Below are 21,727 nucleotides of genomic sequence, written 5' to 3' on the forward strand. Positions count from 1 at the left end.
TGGCATGTTTACTCTGGATTATTTTGATATTATATTCAAGGCATGTTGTTGAGCATTTTGGATATTTAAGTTATTTACATTAGAACCGTAATATAAATTGCTAGACTTAGGATGGAGTCTCGGTTGCCCCCGAGCAGTTTCTGCAGGTTAACGTATTTGATTGATTTCCGTGAGGCTTGCTACGGGTTTTGGTACGACCATACCCATACCCAAGCGTCGGTCACGATTCATGAAATCGGGTCGTGACAATTGTGGAATCCCACATTGCTTAGGAGAGCTCATTTAATTGAGTTTATAAGGGTGTTCTCACACTTGGATTTGGGCCCCAAGGGGTACCCAATTTTGTGGATGGACTAGGAGTTGCATCCTACCCAATTTAACGCGCGCGCGCGCCGTCTGTCCGGTCGGCTGGCCTGGTTAGGTTCGGTTTTAGCACTTAATAAATTTTTATTTCTGAAATCTTTTTGTAACGTTTTATTTTTTGAATAAAACACAATCCATTGATTTTCTCAAACGGTCTTGACACTGATTTACTTTTGGAAAACGTTTGATTTATTTCCTTTACTTTTTTTATTACCGTTTTGTTTTCCAAAATCAGATAAATAGACTATGTCTTCCTCACTGAAAACTTCACTTTTACAAACAACAAAATAAAAACGATTCTTGAGCAATAATTATACAGAGTGTAATTGACCGCTGAATACAGTGCCATGTTCATCGGAGTTTGGCTGTTTTATCCTGGGGACGACGTGGTACGTACGACTGCTTGCACCATCAGAGGCAGAGCCGCGAAACGTCTTAAAGAGAGCGACCTAGTCCGCGACTCAGCCAGAAACGGTGTTTGGTAATTTCGTTCCATTTCATAAACTGTTCCAACAACAACTTCATGGACACAACCTAATCCCAAAAGACATTTCTGGTCATGTGAGAACTCCGCCTGCAACCGAATATTTGAGTGGATTGAGACGCAAATTGATGAAAAAGCAAGAAGAATCACCAATGATTTATTGAAATCCAAAGGAATATAGACGATTTAGATAGAAGCATGCAAAACAAGAGAAAAGAGATTATGGGTGTTGGTTATTGTTCTCATTCTTGTCAGCACCAGCAAGCCTGAAAATGAAAAAGAACACTAGTTTGATATATTTTTAAATAGTTCAAACACCTTTTTAGAATTAAAAAAAGTTTTGACACTTAAATAGAAATATTTTAAAAGTTCAGACACTTATGATGCAATTTTTTGTTTTATAATTATGAGATTTTTTATTTATAATTAATACCCCTCTCTCTTTTACTCACCAAAAAATCTAGCCGCTTATAGTTTGTTTATTAGTTTTTCTTCGGCTACCGTTAATGGTTTAATTTTTCTGTTTGTGATAGCCATCTCTTTTTCTATATTGTTTTAATTTTATAAAATCTCATAAATAACCAACTCCTTTTTATTTTTATTCTTGATGGATTAAAATGTATTGACGAAGCGTGTATCCAATTTAATTTATCGCATATGAAAAACCGATGATAGATTCAAGACCTTTCAATAATAAAAATAAAATCGTTTGTGAGTTATAATATTTTTTATTATTGTTTTTTATTTTTTATTGTTCTTTCTATGAGAAAGGTTTGTTGTTCTTTCTTATGAAAGGTTTATTGTCCCTTTTTAAAAGATTTGTCGAGTGGTGGTTGAATCAGATGGTATGATTATAGTTTCTGATATTAGAAATCAGTTATCGAGCGTTGAAGAAATTTGATCGAGGGTTGCACTTAATTGGTGAAACAATTGATAATTTAGTTTATGTTTTCGTATGTAGATATAGGAATCAGCAAATACATGTTAGCGTAATAGTCTGTTCCATGTCAAACTATCGGATTTAATTTTTTTATTTTTCCGACTTTATTACAAATGTAACTGTTTCGCATTCGATTTAATGAAATCTGATAAATTCAAAATAAATTATTAAATAAATATACCATTTCTATCGTAAAGTTCTAGAATTTATTTTCAATTGTAGGTGTTTCAAATTGTATAATTATTTATGGTATATTTACAACACTCTTATTTATTTACTTATAAAAAATGTCTTAAATCTTATCATCTTTAAGTAACATTCAATTACTATATATAATTTGTTAAATATACATTAATTATTTTGGAGCTACAATAATGGATATTTTTGAAAAATAACATATTATAAAATAATTATTTACTATTTTTATATCTTTAAACTTTTTAAAATATTGTAATAAAAAATTGAATCATAAAATAGAAAAAAAATTATTCTTCTAATTTCTTAATTTATTTGATGATTGATGATACGGAAAGAGACTCAAAAGTAAAACTATTGTATAAGGTTACTCGTCATCCAATAACGTTGCGGAATACGAAGCACTACTAGCAGGCTTGATGGCCAACATCATGAAAGTTGAATTCGCAAAATTCAAGAGTAATTCACAATTCGTGGTCAATTAGATTTTAGGAGTTTTTGAAATCAGAGATGCGGAAATGAGGAATATGTGGACAGAGCAAAATTGTTCTTAAACAAGATAGATGAAACTAGAGAAAAGTGGGAGATGATTTAGATCCCCCGATGTAAAAATGACGAGGCTAACGTTCTCGCCAAGTCATAAGCCTTTAGGAAAATCTCCCAGGGTACGGTACTCGACATAGTCTATATCGAGTGTAGACATCCCCAAAACCATCTTTTAGCTCCAGCTCTTGGACAATTGAATGGAGGGAATAGAAAAATACCTAACTGATGGAACTTTAGCAGTGGATAAAATTACAGCGCACAAGATAATTTGGCAAGCCCCACATTATTCATTTATATATGTTGTACTCTACAGGAAAAAAATTTACCCACCCTTGGTCAAGATGCCTAACAATGGAAGAAAGAGAATATGTTCTAAAAGATATACATGAGAAATTGTGTGGAAGTCATATATCGTACATAATGCTTACCATGAAAGCAGTATTACAATGATACTACTAGCCTACCATGGCTAAGTTAACCATTGATTTAGTTCAGAACTGTGAGAAATATCAAATGCACCAGAATTACAGTCATGCTCCAAATTCGGAACAATGCCTGTTCATCACCCCGTGGCCATTTGCAGTGTGAGCAATTGATATATTGGGTCCTTTCCTAATGGCTCAGGCCAAAGAAAGTTTCTGGTACTGGTAGTTGACTACTTCACAAAATGGAAAGAGGTGGAAGCACTCTCAACTATTACGGAAGCCAGGTGCGAAGATTTCTTTTTTCAAGAAAGTCATATACAGAATTGGGGTACCTAAAGTTGTGATCACGGATAACGGAAAGCAATTTAATTGCAAAAACTATAGAGAATTGTGCTCTTTCTTAAGATAGACTTAAGGTTAACATCGATAACCCACTCACAAACCAATAGAATACCGGAAGTGTCTAACAGAACGATCCTAAAAGGGTTGAAAACAAGGCTTGATGAAGTCAAAGGAAGTTGGGTAGAGAAATTACACAGTGTGTTATGGTCATACTGCAAAACCCCGACAGGGGGAACAGAGGAAACACCTTTAAATCTCACCTACGGTTGTGCAATAATGATGCTTGTGGAAATAGAAATACCAAGCTTTAGAGTAAAATACTTCGATGAGGAAAAGAACGAGGAAAGACAGAGAGTCTGTCTCAACTTACTACAGAAAAGGAGGGAATAAGCTTCGGTCAGAATAGAAGCATATAAACAACGAATGGGAAAATACTACTCCCTTCGTCCCAATAGAGTTATCCACTTTGAGAAATTTTTTTGTCCCAAAACTCTTGTCCACTTTTAAAAAGTAATCAATTTTTACACTCAATTTTTCTATATTACCCCTATTTAAAATCCACTAATGAATAAAGTAAAAATAAATTGCAAGTGGTTCCTATATTAAATAGGGGTATGACAAGAAAAGTAAGAAAAAATTTACAAAACTTATAAACAATAATTGCTTTTCTTAAACTGTGTGATAAAGGCAAAATGGACAACTCTATTGTGACGGAGGGAGTACAACAAGAATGTCAAACCATTGAGTTTCCAACTTGAATTTGAATGCCTCGTTCGAAGGAGGGCTGACATCCAAAAAGGTGAAGCTGGGGTAGGAAACTCGGGGCCAACTGGGAAGGGCCCTACATAGTTACTAAATTCGGTAAAGGTATGGCTCATAAGCTCGCCTACATGTCTAGAGAGGAATTGCCTAGAACTTGGAACGCCCAGGTTCTAAGAAAATATCATCAGTAAGCTTTAACATTTGTAATGTATGTGCTGGAAATACAACATCAATGAAGGGAAACTATATAATGATTACTACTGCAATTTTGGCAAAATAGCTAAAATACCACATCACTTATATAAATATAACTCAGCCAAACTGAGAGCGTAAGAGGCGTAATCTTAGTATCAGAAGCGTAAGAGGCGTAAACTCAGCATCAGAAGCATAAGAGGCGTAAGCCCGACATCAAAAGCGCAAGAGGCATAAGCCCAGCATCAGAAGCGTAAGAGGCATAAGCCTGGTATCGGAAATGTAAGAGGCGTAAGCCCAACATGAGAAGCGTAACAGGCGTAAGCCCGACATAGGAAGCGTAACAGGTGTAAGCCCGACATAGGAAGTGTAAGAGGCGTAAGTCCAGCACCAAAAACAGAGAGGTGTAAGCTCCACGAAATAAGCATAAAAAAGCGTAAGCCAAACACTAGAAAAATAACAGGCGCAAGCCCGACACTATTAGTATAAAGGGCATAAACCCGCACACCAAGAGGCATAAGCCAATAATAAGAAAAGAAAAGGCACAAGCCTACCCCTAAAAACATAAAGGTGTAAGCCTATAATGATAAACATAAATGGCGCAAGCCTGTAATACTACAACTAAAAGGACGCTAGTCCGACAATAAGCCCTCAAGAAGGCACAAATCCGACACTGAGAAAAAAAGAGCCCAAGCTCGGAATTAGGAAAAAATGGGAAATGCAACACAAAATAAACAAAAACAAAGGCACTAGCCATGCTAATATAAAGAATGTCATACGAAACAAAATAAATGAACACTTTGCTAGAGGCAAAAACAATACTACATTAGGCCACATTATAAGGTCAATACATTGATAAACCAACAAGGAATACGAACCAAACACAGTCCCACGTAAAACATCAAGCAAAGGGGCGAATCAATATTACATAGATAGACAGGTGCTAGGAAAAGGCACACAAATAGAATACTCGAGATAACTGTGGAAAACATGAACGTGTCTATTGTATCAAAAACAAAGAACCATAATGGAACCAAATAAAACTTCAGGAACAACATTGTAAAAGAGTTATCATAAACATAACACCTATTAGGAATGTAAATACATAAAGCTTCCGAATAGGAAACTAAAAAGGAAAGAATCAAAACATATATAGAACTAAAATCATAACAAGTCGTACATTCATACAAGTAAAATTGTGAAAATAACAAATCATACATCAACAAAAAGGGGTATTATTAAAATCTTTTTTTATTTCTCATATATGGAAGAATTATTACAAAAGGCTCAAAGCCAAGGATAAACCTCTTATACACATAGTAAAAGCTAAACTGAGTAAGATAACAAACCATAAAAGGTTCGTTGCTGCAACAGTATCTATCTCAGACAAAAGATCCCATGAGAAGCACTTCTCAAAATCCCACCTTAGCCTCCAAGCTGATTGAACATCAGCACCATCCACAAGTACATCCAGGAAGTTGGTTCCATTAAGCGAGAAAAGATTCAACTCTGAACACTACTCCGTTTTAAACGGCCTCCCTTCGTTGTTCGCATCAACGTCTATGAGATACCCTTAACCACAAACAATGAAATCGATGAATGGGGAATCAGAATATAAGACTGACGGTTCATGCTAAGGAAGATAGAATCTCATGCCGAGGAATGCTAAGGAAAATAGAATCACCAAAAGGAAAAGCAGAGAATATAAAAAACATGATCCATTTTCTTGAAACAGTTGTGATCTTCATATAAATAACCCATTAAAATATTAGAAATAACTAGTCACTAGGAGAGAAACAAATTAACACTTCTAGAGGAAGGAACGAGAAAAGAATCATCTTTTATGTTACTTATCTCACATAGAACAAATTTGCAGAAAGATGAAACAACGAAGTTGAAATAGAATACAAAAATAGAAAACTTGGAACAATTATTTATAGGGGAAATAAAAAGTAGACGAAACGGTCAAAGGAAATTGAAGGGGTACTAGGAAAGAACAGTAATTATGGAGGAAAACAACAGATAAAAATGTATTTATGAAGAGTTTGAAATTAAAATTAACCACCCAAAGCAATAATTATGAGGTGAAAAGCGTGTAACCCTGATGGGTAACACAAGAAAAGGAAAGCCTAACGAGGAATTACAAAATCCTGTTGGAACCCAAGTAGTGCTCGTGGAACTAAAGAATCGAATAATAGTGAAAAAGGAATAATTAGGGAAAATAGCTAATTCATCAAACACTAGAGCCTTGGGACATGTATCCCAAACATAATGAAAGCATGGATTGGAAGATTGTATTTACCCCGGACATGAATATCCTTAGAACCTGAGGGGGGGACTTGTGATAATTCAGAAAGGGCGAAGCAACCTCTAGGAATACACGTGTAGCTAATTAGAGAAAAATGGAAGCAATTGGGCCCATAAGGAGGATGAATCCAGAAATGGAATCCAATCCTGGACGAAAAGCTCTTCCATCTTGGTATTGCCTTATGACCTAGCCCAAGCAACATATTTACTAGTACTCTCGGGATAGATCTATAAGAGCATCACTTGAGTAAAAAGGAAAGAAATGCCATGATAGCCTAGAGGACAACTAGAGATTCTCTAACAAGATAACATAAATACATTGCGCAATTCACGCTTCAAATATCAAAATAACAGAAAGGGTCAGCTCAGCTTATGGAATAAAGGGACACCTCATCACAGTAAGCATGAGTGAAGAAGAGAAAGTAAACTATATAAACCACTTTATCCTTAAATTCTAATATACTCCTTTTTTTTTTATCTCAACTCTTACTCTTCTTGCTTTACTCTTCTTCTTTACCAAATACTCACTTGAGCATCGGAACGAGCGCCCGGAGAGCCCTTCTAGCGTTCCTTCTGACTGTGTTCTTTGTGCATAGGTGTCGAAGTTGTATTGGATCCACCCCATATTCTCATTCCCCTTCTTTACTAGCCTCTTTGATCCTCAAAGGCTGCTATCTACCCATTTGTGAGTTTCTTCGATCAAATACTATCAACAACCTATTGTACGTGTGGCGTTTGATTTTAGTAGAAAACGAAACCGCAAATAAGAGCATTAACTGAAAGATTGGGAAACAATCCTTTTGTTAGCATGATAAAAGACAAACAGCTTAATGAGAGGGACATGGCCCTCATTTTCTCGATTCCCACCATTCCTAAGAAAGGCACAAAAAATGGTTTTGGATAATGAAGAGGAAGGGTTTGCTTTCAGTCAATAGTGCCTACTTTCAAGCCTTTCAGACCCACCATCAAGAATGAATTGAGGCAGTATGTCAAAAAATTCATGTGATGAGTCTCGCAACTTGTCTACCCACCATAAACAATCTGCTTAGAAGGCAAGCATTTTTCATGAACTATTTCCCCTTGTGCAATAAGGAGGATGAATTTGAAGCCCATGTGTTTCGTGACTGTTACTTTGCTTAGGGGTGTCTAGATTATTCTCCAAAGCCCAAAAACTTCTATTAGATGTCTATTTTAGTGACTAGTTTATTGAGAATATATTGAGCTTATATTGATCTTTCTGCAGGTTTTTATGTGTTGCATTAAAACTTGTGGAAGCACCGCAACAATGTGTTGTGGAATAAATATATTGATCGCCCTCTTAAGGGGTTTAAGCATCAAGCACTTATCTCAATCAATGGAGATCAGCTAGAACTTCAAAACTGACCTCTGTTTTATCCAAATCTCAAGTCGCCTTAGCTTTGTGAGAAAGACCAAAATCAGGCATGCTCTATTGTAATGTTGCTGCAATAGCAAATGAAGGTAACTTCAGGGCCTATGAGTTTCTTATCTGTGACCAGAATAACTATTGCTTGGCAGCCAAAAATGTTGGTCTCCTATCAATTCTAGGGTCGATGGAATTGAGCTCGAGCGAAAGCAAGATGTTTGTACATATTATCCGGCTGGACGCCTACATACATAAGGGGATCGAGGGCGCCTATTAAACGGAGGACACGGGAGGAAAAACAAATCTCGCTAGAGGTGACATGTTTAAATAGTTTCAAGTCCGCGGGTCAAGCAAGGCCTAATTCTCTTCCAATCTGATCACAGCGGAAGCTATAGGATTTTGAGAGACCCCTAGTTGGTTAAAGACCAAATGATCATCTATATTCGAGTGGAGATATATCGTCAATAGTTGGTTCTTTCTTTGAAGAATTCTTATCCAAAAAAATTTTATTTTCTAGATGTAGTTAATGAATGAAACGCTTTGTTGAGCACTATGAATTTTATATTTTCATCTTTTATAAAATAGTCAGTGAATTCGGTCATTCATTGCTCAACAAAACCGGTAAATTCTATATTTGTATGTAAAGAGTGGAATAATCCAACTAATGAGCTATAACTCAAATGATATAAGCGTTAGATAACAATTCTATTAGATAGTGAGTTCTATTACTTTTGCAAGCGCTATTTCTTTTTCAAGTATCAGAAGAAAAAAAGAGCGAAATGATCTACCTGATTTTCTTTTTTATGTGATACAGTCAATCCTCTAATAATTCATATATATATATATATATATATATTGAAAAAAATGATTGGTTATTATAATTAAGAGAACTGAGATAAAAAAATTAAAATTTGGAATTCTGAGGTTTTTGGGGATCAAAACAAACGTATAAAGGAGCTTTCTCATGAGATTCTTGTTAAGGAAATTGTTGCAGAATCTGGGCTACTCACTGAAGCTGAAAAATATGATATTAGCAAGCTAAAAACAGAATTATGGACAGTGGAGAGAAGAGTGGATTCTTTATGGGTTCAGAAATCCAGGTTGAAATGGAATGTTAAGGGGGACAGAAACACTAAGTTTTTTCATAGTGTGGCTTCTACGCACTATAGAAACAACCACATTTCTTCTATTCAAGTGGGAGACACTACTTTTGTTGAGCCTACGGATATCAGACTTCATATCAGGAATTTTTTTTTGTTCTCTTTACAGCCAAAGTGATAGGATTGTCTATGATTTATCGGGTTTGACTTTCTCAAAAGTCACGGTTTCAAAGGCTGACATTCTGATTAGATTGTTCATGGAGAGTGAGATTTTTGGTGCTCTTTGTTCATGTGGTGAAAAAAAAGCACCTGGACCTGACGGTTTCAACTACTTCTTTTACCGGATAGCTTGACTTATTATGAAGGGTGCAATTGTTGATTTCTTCTCTGGGTTTTTTCGATTCGATATCTTGCCTAAAGGTATTAACTCCTCTTTCATGGTTCTGATTCCTAAGGTGGCGGGATCTTTGAATATCAAAGGCTACAGACCTATCAGTTTAGTCCATGGCTTTTTCAAGCTTCTTTCGAAGGTTCTTTCTCGAAGATTAGCGCCTCTTCTTGCCAACTTAATTTCTGATAGTCAACACGCTTTTTTAAAAGGGCGAAGCATTCTGGAATGCTCTATGACAGCTAATGAGATTGTTCACTCAGCTACTAAAAGGAGGGAGAAACTGCTTGTTTTAAAGCTTGATTTTCATAAAGCTTTTGACAGTATTGATTGGGGCTATTTAATTTCTGTGATGCGTTGTATGAATTTTCCAGGCAAATGGATTGAGTGGATGAATTGTTGCTTCTCTTCGGTGAACACCTCTGTCCTGGTCAATGGTAGTCCGATTGATCCTTTTCCTCTCAAGAGAGGAGTCCGGCAGGGAGATCTGATCTCCCCTTATATGTTTGTTATTGCAGTTGAAGGATTAAAATAGATTCTTGCCCGTTCTTGTGATTTGGGATTTTCTCAGGGTTACCGCTACTCTGCGAATTATGATCCTATCTCTCTTCTTCAGTTTGCGGATGACACGATTCTTTTCATTCCTTTTGATATTGAGAAGCTTGGGAATTTGACTCGTATCCTTCGATGTTTTGAATTGATATCTGGTCTGACGATCAATTTTCACAAAAGCTCTATTTCTGGAGTTAATGTGAATGAAGTAGATTTATTGGCGGCAGCTCAGGCGATTGGCTGTAAGGTTGATTCCTTCCCTATTAAGTATTTGGGTCTTCCCCTTACTAATAGAAAGCTATCCGCTAATTCTTGGGACAGTGTGGTGGAACGATTTAAGTCGAGATTGGCCCTTTGGAAGAGATCTCTGCTTTCTCCTGCAGGAAGGTTAGTTCTTATTAAATCGGTCTTATTCAGCATCCCGGTCTATTTCATGTCTATCTTTAGCATGCCTACTCATGTTTAGAAACAATTAGAGTCCTATATGATGCATTTTCTCTGGAAAGGGGATGGTTTTGCTAGATCTCTGTGTAAGGTCGCTTGGAAGGATATTTGTAAGGAATTTGCTAATGGAGGTTTGGGAATTTCTAATCTTCGTCTTAGAAATAAAAGTCTACTTTTTAAGTGGATTTGGAATTTTAGGATTAATAATGGTAGCTCTCTTTGGTTCAAGGTGGTGTCTAGTTGCTCTTCGGTGGTTGATTGGAATTTTTTAGTTCATGGGGATGTGAAAAAATTATCTTTTATTTGGAAAGGGATTAAAAAAAGTTGCTGCAATGATTTCAATGCTTGGGGTGTTTTCATCAATAATTTGCATTATTCCATTGGTGATGGAGCAAATATTTCGCTATGGAATGACAATTGGTTAGGCAATGGTTCGGCGTTACATTTATTTCCAAGTCTTTATCAACTTTCAAACCAAAAGAACGCTACTATTCGTGACGTTTGGGATATCGGATGGCGTTGGCGACGTCGTTTACGTAGAGCTGAAATTTTGAGTTTGGGGGAGTTTCAATCTTGTTTTAATAATCTTAATGCAATTGTTGGGACACAAGATAAGGTCTCTTGGCATTCTAGTTCTAAATTATTTACCTCTGCTTCTTTTATCTGTTTGGCTCATAATGCATTCGATGTATTGGATAATAATGGAGGAGTTCAGCTACGCACCACCGAACCTGCTGACCATTTTATTAATCGTGGAATTGGGAATGAGCAAACTGGTTCAGCTTCTAATGTTGCTGTTAATAGACCTGTTGACCGAAATTCTGCTTCTTTTTCAGAATTATTTTTTCAACCTGCAGTTCCTACTCTTCGTGGATCAGCTGTCGACCTTCAAGAACTTGCTGCTCCGTTGGTAAATGGCTCTTCTGCTGCTGTTGTTTTTAACAGACCGGATGACCGTTTTAATGGCGTCTCTGCTGTCGTTTCTGCTCTAGTTTCTGCTGCCGTTTTTGCTGTTTCTGCTGTCGTGTCTGCTTTCTGCTGCCGTTTTTTCTTCCGATTTAAACAGACCTGCTGCTATTAACGAATCTGCTGTGCCTTCTGATTTAAATCGCTCATCTACAGCTGTAACTGAGAGTTTTCATATTGCCCTTCGGCAATCTGGGCATCACTCTTCGATTAACATTACTGATTTTCAACAGCATAGGAGGGGTTTTTCTGATCAGGTTAGGGACTCAAATGGGAATAATCTTTTATTTGCTTCAACGTGGAAATCTTGTGCGCCTCCTAAAGTCAAATTTTTTATTTGGCTTGCATTACATGGTAGGTTACCATCTCTGGATTTTTTAGCTATCCGCTCTATAGTCTCGGTTGATAACTCTTTGTTTTCGCTTTGTGGTGTGGTGGAAACTCAAGCTCATATTCTTATTCACTGTAATTTCGCTCGAAGTGTTTGATGCGGCGTTCTCCAAAAACTTGACATTTCTTGGCCTTTTTCAAATTCTTTTGGTGATTTTGTGGTGCAATGGACCAACATTATACCAAAAGGGTCGTATTGAAAGCTTTGGCAAGTTTTTTCGTTTCTTGTTTTATGGAAGATATGGAAATGCATAAACATCAGAGTCTTTCAGCATAAAGATTCAAACAAGGAGGCGGTGATATTTGATTGTTTTTATAAGGCAACTTTTATTTACAAATGTTGTAATAGGGAGTTCAGTTATTCGGGTTTGGATTTCTTTATGAATCCTTTTTGTATTTTGTTTTCAGACAGATGACGTTGTCTTTTGGCCTTTCTCTGAGTCGTAGCCTTTAGTGTTCCACCTTGAGTGTGCCACTTCTTGTGCGAAAGTTTAAGAGTTTAGGTATTTGCCACTTCTCGTGGCCTTTTATATACATATTATTCATCAAAAAAATTATTGAATATTATAAAAAAACTTAATATTAAAGTTAGTTTTCTAAAATTTTATTAATTTTTAGAGTTATTAATTTATTGAACATTAATTATTAGAGGATTACTTTATTTAATATTCAATAAAGTTCATATTCTACCTTTTTTTTTGGTAAGCCCATCCGGTTTCCAAGGCTTCGCCCTGACTAATCCGGATCCGACCCGCGTCGCGCACCTGGCATGGTGGGTGAGTCTACCAGTGGGAATTTTCTGCATTCACAAGGACTCGAACCCGAGACCTTGCTTAAGCGATATCAAGCCGCTTACCACTTGAACCAACCCCATTGGTCATATTCTACCTTTAAAATAACAATACAAGGATAGCGACTATAGTTTGCTTGTTGTTCCCCATATAAACAGAGGAAACAACTTAACTTGGTATACTCCCACACAAACATTATCACCACCACCAACTCAAAACAAACTGTTCCTCAAAAAGCTCATACTTCAATATATTTCTCCATGGCTAAACTACCCATTAATCTTGCTTCCCAGTTCATCACCATCCTTCTCCTCTCTGCTCTCGTCAACTCAGCCTCCGCAGCAGATCAAAACCATGAATTCGTCAAAACCATGGACAGAAAACTGTTCGGTCTCAAGAAAGAAAAGCTAAGCCATTTTCGCATGTATTGGCATGATATAGTCTCCGGCCCTAACCCTAGCGGCGTTCAAGCCGTTCCGCCGCTTAATTCTTCCAAAACCGGGTTTGGTAGCGTGCGGATGATCGATAACCCGTTAACCTCAGGCCCAGAAATGAGCTCAAAGTTACTGGGACAAGCACAAGGGTTTTACGCACAAGCTTCACAGCAAGATATCGGGCTTTTAATGGTTATGAATTTTGCTTTTGTTCAAGGTAAATATAATGGTAGTACGATCACTGTTCTTGGCCGGAACAGCGTGTTTTCTAAGGTTAGAGAGATGCCGGTGATCGGAGGAAGTGGGCTTTTCCGGTTTGCTAGAGGCTATGTTCAGGCCAGCACTCATAAGTTTGATCTTACTACAAAAGATGCTACAGTTGAGTATAATATTTATGTGCTCCATTATTGATGATGATTTGCTCATTTTGTTCTAATTTATTTTCCTATATTAATTTTTTTTGATGAATTTTTCCTATATTAATTATTAGTTAGGTTGTGATGAGTTATCATAATTAATATGGACCACTTTTGTTATTTTTGTTATTCATTTCATGGGATCAGCGGGGTTCATTGCTATTAAGGAATTATGCTGCTTCTTTTTTTCGTTGGCTTTAATGTATCTTTTGACTCATTAATTATATAGTTTTGTTCTAAGACAACTCTCATTGTATTATTATTATTATTATTATTATTATTATTATTATTAGGATAAACTCGTAAATAGATCCTTTAGCTATATGTGTTTTGATTAATTGGTCTTTTAACTTCATTTTTGCTCTTTCTGATCCTTCAACTGAGGAAAAGCGTTAAATTACGTCTCTCCTTACATGTGTGTCCGGAGTGTGACCATACACGTTTCAAAATTGATGAGTGAGAAAAATCGTTATCTGTTTAACCATCCTTAATGTAAGGACGTAATTTTTTAACAAAATAAAAAATTATATTTGGAGCAAAAAATAATGTAAATATCTTTTTCTATGAATCCATGTCTTTTAATTTAGAATTTTACACCAATAAAAAATGGGGTATTAAACTTGTTAGTGTACTGAACTATATAAAAGTTCCAAAATGGGTACTGAATTTTTTTTGTTACAAAATGGGTCCTGAACTATACGAAACGTACTCTCAGTCACGTTTCTCCACTGATTGGACAAAAGAAGAAGCCATGTGTCACGACCCAAAATATTGAGCCGCAACCGGCGCTAGGGAACGGGAGTGGTAGCTCCAAAACCCGTAGCAAGCCTCAAACCACTATACATTTTTCGCAATTAATATAAACAAACAGCGTAACACAGCAGAAGCAAATATATAACATATATAAACATTTACACTAACTGTTCAGTTAACCTCGCGGGCTCTAGTTACCGTACCCTGTACGAACTGGCCTCGCGGTACTATATACATCAGTTAGTGTCTCAAAACATCACACCGGCATCTGGGGCCGTGGATCATATACTAAACACGTAGACTATCAAAATGCATATAAAACAATGACAGCAGTTAATATATACAATCAAAATGAACTGTTGTCTAGGCTACTATACTATCGACAAAGGACCACTACTGCAGCATTCACAGAAGTCAGAAACTATACATATACAGCTGACTCCTGGACTTTAAAATTGGCCTCTAGCTAAGTCCACAAGCTAAGCACCTGAAAGACATCAAAGGTGAGGGGTCAGTATTTGGGAAAATACTGAGTGAGTGTGCATTTACTAACGGTATTATCATAAAAACATAGCATCGCATTTCAAGAAACGATAATATAAAACATATAAACATGTATTTGATCCGTACGAAACTAATATCCTAGCATGCGACACCTTTCTAGAATAATCATTATCATTCAACCCAATCATAAATATCAATCGCGAGTCTAACTCGCTAGTGGCCCAGCCACTAGATACGGGGACTCCAGATTACACCGTAGCCGAGTACTCACTCGTATCAAAAACCCAATCGTAAATATCAATCGCGAGTCTAACTCGCTGGTGGCCCAGCCACGTAAATTTCATAATCATCATCAGCTCCCAGCTGTGTCAAGTCATTTCTCAAATGCAAACATACTAGACTGACTCGATACTGGTGATCACACAGCCTATTGACACCCAATAGGTAGCTAGTTTCTTCGGATCGCATACTAGTTCTCGTATATAGAAATTAATAAAGCATATAACATTTCGATCAAATATATATAATGCGATGCGTATAAACAGTATATATATCTATACAAAATAACTTTATATATATAATACACGAAAGTAAAATGCAACTCACTGTGACCGCTATCCAAGTAATGATGAGATCGATCTGATGGTATGCCCTCGCTAGTCCGCTTCTACTGACTCCACTATTCGTTGACACGTCTGATAAATCGTTTAATAGTTAGACGTGAATCTCGTATTCCTATACGTATAATACTTTTAAGTTTTAGGATTTAGTTTTATTTTTAACATTATTTATAATCTCGATATTCCTTAACCATAATTACGATATCGCGAACTATGTTTCTCGTATTCGAGAAACGTATAATTTCCTTGACATTTCTCGTTATCATAGCTCACGTAAAACGTCGAGCTAAAACTTTACTTTTCAATTTATCGGGGTCCTTAATCGTTTTTAGGGTCTAATATTCAAAAATATTGAAATCCCATTCAATTAGGGCTAAAAGCCCAATTAGGTCCCTGCAGACCCACTGTGTGCGCTCGCACACTTCGGTGTGCGATCGCACACCGAGTGCAGCTCACGCACAGCCCCGGAAACGTCGTTTCCGGGCTTCCCGTCGTGCTATCTCTTGCCATACACACCAAACACTTCATTTCCGACAAAACCCGTATTTTAGTTTTTCCAAAAACGCTAAAACCGAGCTTAAATCGATAAATTCTTAATTTAACCCAAACCTCCATTTAATTCGAATTTCCACAAAATATCAAGATATTTACCTTGAAACGAAGCCCTGAATCAGTAGAGGATTGAATTCCGAAGAGATTGCCGCGAAAATCACGTGAATCGGACGTCGGACGGCGAAACGGCGGCGAAACGATGTAATCGGCGATATATCTCTCGTTCTCTCTCGATCCTTCTCCCTGTTCTTCATTCATATCTCATTCCTTATATATTCTGGCTAAAGGTTCACTTTGGTCCTTGTTCTTTTTGTTTCTTATCATTCATCCTTTAAACTTTTCTTTCCTACGATTTAGTCCATAACTAAATCGGTAAACTCTTTTATTATAACTTATACGTATTATTTATATCCGATAAATAATACAAAATTCGATATTAACTTTCCCGTCAAAATCCAATATTTCTATTTTCGATACAAAGCGGCTAAATTACCACTTTGGTCCCTATACCTTATTTTGGACTTTTCTTAACATTTTTCCTTCTAATTTCAATTCTAACTTTAGAATCGAAATATAACCTTAATTTTCTCATAATTTATTTCCTGAAACCAACCTACTTGAAATTTATTTATCTGAATTTTATCAAAATCTTTCCGATTTCGCCACTCTAGCGAATCTAAACTGAACACGTGGTCCAATTAGATAATCACTTCTTGAGCGGTATATCCCAGAGATTTCAACCATTCCCCTGATTCAGGGAATTAGATATTTTGGGGTATTACATTCTTCCCCCCTTATAAAAATTCGTCCTCGAATTTTCATAAATCTTGTTGGAATCTTAACTTATCCTTATTGCCTCCTTAGCGTCCATTTATACATATTAGTTGTATCTTTTCTTGTATTTTAACTTTTATTTCTCTTCTCATAACTTCCTGTCTTGTATAGCTGTTTGCTGTCACATCGTTGAAAATTCTCTTACTGGTACCTTCGTCTTATCTATTATCTTTTCCAAAACAGTATGATCCTTGGACGTATTCTTAATATTGTAGTCCTTGCATCATTGCTACCTAGTTGGCACTAATCATAATCTAATGTTTTCTTGTTTCATCATTTTATCCTTAGTAGCCATAAGGTTGCTACTCGTCTCCTTGATACGTGAATAGTCACGACGTGTTGACTCCATCTTTAATAACGTACTTACTTTATGCATATTCCTATGAATATTTTCTCTTGTAATCATAACTTGCAGTTATGATCTTTCCTATCGTCTGTAGTTATCACCTTCCTTTCTTAACTGATTCTTGTCATTTCTCACTGCTTGCTATCATTGTCTGACACTTCATTCCTCATCAATCAATCTTTTTCGACTTACACCTTGTCTAACACTTCTGTTGTTTCTTAACGTAGCTAAACTTGATACATCCTTCATTATCTTCCATTTCTTATTCTTTTGCTTCCTTAAGCTATCGTGAACTTCACGTCGTTTGTTGATCGTGATTCTTCACTCGCTTACCATTGTCTTAAACGTTTCATTTCACGTTACTTTTAATCGTATGGCTTGTACAGTTGCCTTTGTTACTAATACTATTCGTATTCTTATCCTTTTCACTTCCCTCTCATTACCCTTTTGAGGTACGTCTCGAGTCTTTTATTGACTTTCCAGTCAAAGCTGTCTTACCTTTGTGTTACCGTTCCTTTTTCATGATGATCTCGTAATAATCTTATATGTTTCTTTAACATTTAACTATTTCAAGAATCCTTATCGTTAGTTAGCCTTCGCTTAACTTCATCTTTACCTTTAATCTTTAACAAATTCAGTAGATCCTTAATAACTTATTTACTTTCTTTATCGTTATTCTTCCTTACTGTATAAACAACTTTCTCTTGTATCTTACACTTCTTCTTCTTACTCTCGAATAGCTTCACAACATTGTTTTCACTTTTCAAGGTATCCTCTTGGCACTGACTACGATCATTTCTTAGTTTGTCTTTACTCTGGCTCTCATCTTCCTCTTGAAGTGTTTCCGACTATTCCTAATGTATAAGTTATACTTAACCTTATAAATTCCAAAATTAGGGAATAGTTTCGATTTTGTTGTCCTATACACCTTATGCTTCTTTAGCACTTATTACATGGTTCTCACTGTCTTTAAATTACTTAATTTTTCTGTACTAGCATCATTTCTCGTTCTTGTGACATCACGACTCCTTAAATACAGTTCACTCCTATCTGTTTAATAGCAATGAAGTATCATCTTATCCTTTACTTACTGTATTTATTACGTCTTTTCTCCGTTTATAATAGCTCCATTATTATTGTTCTATTCTGATGATCCTTCTGACGTATTTCTAGAACTTTCTCCTCTATTCATCTTACTAAATCTTAAGGGTATATGAGTTTCCTCATTATACTTTCTTTCATATTATCCACAATTCTTACATTTACTGACACGTATGCCTATACGTGTGCCTTTCTCCTTATACTAGAATTTTACAACTTAACTTTTCTCCTTTCAGTTAACGCAATCTATAGCTCTTAATGTTGATATTAGTGACTTCACTTAATATCAGTCATATAGCATCATTATCTCTCTTGATCTATCAAACTTCTAACTTTCATATCTTGCAAAATCACCTTCACATTTTGCAAAATCGTCTGCTTCATCATTTCGTACCCTTTCTCTTTCTACTTCTGTATCTTCGAACACTGATATTGATAAAGTTATATCCTTTAAATATCACTTCATGTTCATCACTCATATCATCGTCTTCTCGTCCCTTATACTTTCAATTTCCTTTCTCTAGTATATTTCTCATTCGCCATGTTACTTATTTCACCATAGGAATAATCCTTATACTCTTCATCCTTGCGTATTTGTTGCGTTTCTTTCGTCTAACATGATTCTCCGTCATTTCATCCTTTATTTTATCATAAGGATAATTACTATATCCTTAAATATTGCCAGCGTATTGCATCTTGACTGCGTTCGCTCTTCGGCAATAACTCCTCGTTCACATTTCACTGTAGCTCCCTTAATATTATTGCAATTATCATTAACAGGGCTTCATTCTGTTATTGGGATTTGCTTTTAAATTTTATTCTTATTTACTAAGAACATTTTATTATCCGTCGCAGAGTTTCACATCTGAGTTCACTTACTAACAAAAGATTTCAAAACATTCTTTGGCTGGCCAGCTCTTTTAAATCACTTTTCATAAATCGTTTGAAATCATTAGTACAATTGTAGCTCAGAGTGATGAAACCTCTCATCACCAAAGAGTTGCTCGAAATCGCATTTTCTTTATCATTGTAAAGATATGATGCGTGATCTATATTTTGAAAATCATTTCCTTATGCATTCCTATCATGATTATGCAATGTCATATGCGATGTCTGAGCACAATCGTACTTTGAAAAATCTTAAAAATTCTTCATACTTTTCATAAAACATAAGTTTACTCCAGATTGTACACTCTGCGACTATTAACGGCTTTCTCTATTATTATTGGGTACATTTTAAATTTTTGTATTGCTGTCACCTTCTGTCATTTTCCTGACTATTCTCCTATCACATCAATTCTTTCTCCATATCTCCGATAACTTAATTTAATTCAACATTTTCTACTGCTGTAATCACCACAACCACTTCTTTAACGATCTGTACCATGTCCTATACAAACGCAGGTACCGATGTTTCACATCGATTCCCTGTTGGTAACCCATCTCTTTCTTCACAACTTCTAGAACGTAATACAGGAATTACGTTCGCGATAAATGTATGATGTGATATTTATTGTATCATTGTTACTGTAAGTTATATTTATATATATTTTCTTTCATTAGGCACGTATTTAATAACAGCGCTTCCTATAGGTTCTCACTTCTTGAGGTTTTACTCTAAAGGCAAAACCTATTACTGACATTCTACTATGCAATGCAGCAATTATATAAACACAATAATGCAAACACATAACACAATACTTAAAGCACGTATATCACTAATACCTGGAGGTGCCTGGTGCGGAACGTTAGGTTCCCTAATAACTACGCCAGTGTGTCGGCCCCTAATTGTTCTACCGGAGTTTCTTCCACCTCTCTGCATAAAATAGGGGTTGGTTCTAATTCTGGAGGACGTACTGACGAAATCTGGGTGATACTCACGTCTAAAGTAATAGGGTCGTACCGAATCACCCGCCCACTCATGCTCTGTTTCAATCCTACGGGCCATCATAGTGAGCGTGCTGAAATGTTCGTCCACGTGCTCATACAGCTCATCAAACTGAGGTCCTAAACCCCTGACATACCTACGATTAATGGTTCTATTGCTTTCGTTCAGATCAGGGACTCCCTCTGCCATCCGCAGAAAATCAGTAGAGTACGCTCCTACAGTCAACATTCCTCTAGAAAAAGAACGCATCTGCCTTCTAACCTGATTTAGAGCTATTTGCGCCTGACCGTTAGCTATGTCCGCATCTTCCCTCAAATTGCGGTATCTCCGCACACTTAACCAGAAATAGTCACCTCTGTATTCCTCGACGTCTAACTCATCTAACTGTTCTTCATACTCTTCTTCCTGAGGATTTTCCTCCTCCGCTTCTTCTTCTAATTCTTCTTCTGGATCCTCCTCAGGATCTTTTTCAGGATCCTCTTCCGGATCTTCATCCAGTTCCTCTTCCTCTTCTTCGCTGCATTCTATCTCCGGTGAATGCACTCTAACTCTGCTTCTAGAAGAACTACCTATCTCCGACACACACATAAAACCATTTTGATATATTTCTGGCGATGCTCCATTATTTGCGTGGAATCCATTCTGATGGACCCCAGATGGTTCGCCTACTTCGTTATGAAACCCGTTTTGAAATATAGGAGGCGCTTCCTACCGTTCTTCCTCAGCATGCGACTGAGCTCCGTTTTGCCCAGACATGCTGAAAAGAAACAATTTCAAACGTAAGCGACCATCTGAGCCCATTTCACACGCAATCCCAATATCAACTTATAAATGCTGTAAATATTTAGCATTTAATCCAGCCGCACATAGTTCGCAAGCAGATAACCATTTAATAATCTCAGCGCAAGTAATAATTACTTATTTACCTCAATCGTTCGTAATTTGCAAACATATAACCACTTCTATCTCTTAGCGCAAGCAACAAATACTTAGTTGCCTTAGTCATCCGTATATACAAATACTATTCACTTACTAACTTAATAGTCCTGGTTCGCGCGCGTTATAAAGCTTATTAACAATGCATATATCAATCAAATGCAGACAACTAGGGTCCGACTCATTGCTGCAGTAGTTCCTAGGTATACTTACTGACAAATTACTGCCAGTCAAACAGACAATCAGACAAATCTAGTAGTGGTAACTGGACCAAACTGCTCTGATACCAACATTGTCACGACCCAAAATATTGAGCCGCAACCGGCGCTAGGGAACGGGAGTGATAGCTCCGAAACCCGTAGCAAGCCTCAAACCACTATACATTTTTCGCAATTAATATAAAAAAACAGCGTAACACAGCAGAAGCAAATATATAACATATATAAACATTTACACTAACTGTTCAGTTAACCTCGCGGGCTCTAGTTACCGTACCCTGTACGAACTGGCCTCGCGGTACTATATACATCAGTTAGTATCTCAAAAAATCACACCGGCATCTGGGGCCGTGGATCATATACTAAACACGTAGCCTATCAAAATGCATATAAAACAATGACAGCAGTTAATATATACAATCAAAATGAACTGCTGTCTAGGCTACTATACTATCGACAAAGGACCACTACTGCAGCATTCACAGAAGTCAGAAACTATACATATACAGCTGACTCCTGGACTTTAAAATTGGCCTCTAGCTAAGTCCACAAGC

At 36.6% G+C, this 21,727-nt stretch overlaps 1 protein-coding gene across 1 annotated transcript; it reads left to right on the plus strand.

The window, feature by feature from the left end:
• The first annotated feature begins 12,710 nt into the window (after positions 1-12,710).
• On the plus strand, positions 12,711-13,666 carry LOC126677902 (dirigent protein 22-like). The gene has a single exon (XM_050372729.2). It carries the CDS (start codon positions 12,832-12,834, stop codon positions 13,414-13,416), a length of 585 nt encoding a protein of 194 aa, XP_050228686.1. The 5' UTR covers positions 12,711-12,831; the 3' UTR covers positions 13,417-13,666.
• Positions 13,667-21,727: the final 8,061 nt, after the last annotated feature.

The sequence above is a fragment of the Mercurialis annua genome, linkage group LG4 (assembly GCF_937616625.2).
Source record: "Mercurialis annua linkage group LG4, ddMerAnnu1.2, whole genome shotgun sequence".
NCBI lineage: Eukaryota > Viridiplantae > Streptophyta > Magnoliopsida > Malpighiales > Euphorbiaceae > Mercurialis > Mercurialis annua.

Coding starts and splice junctions, on each gene's coding strand:
- LOC126677902 (XM_050372729.2), top strand. CDS start 12,832: ATGGCTAAACTACCCATTAATCTTGCTTCCCAGTTCATCACCATCCTT.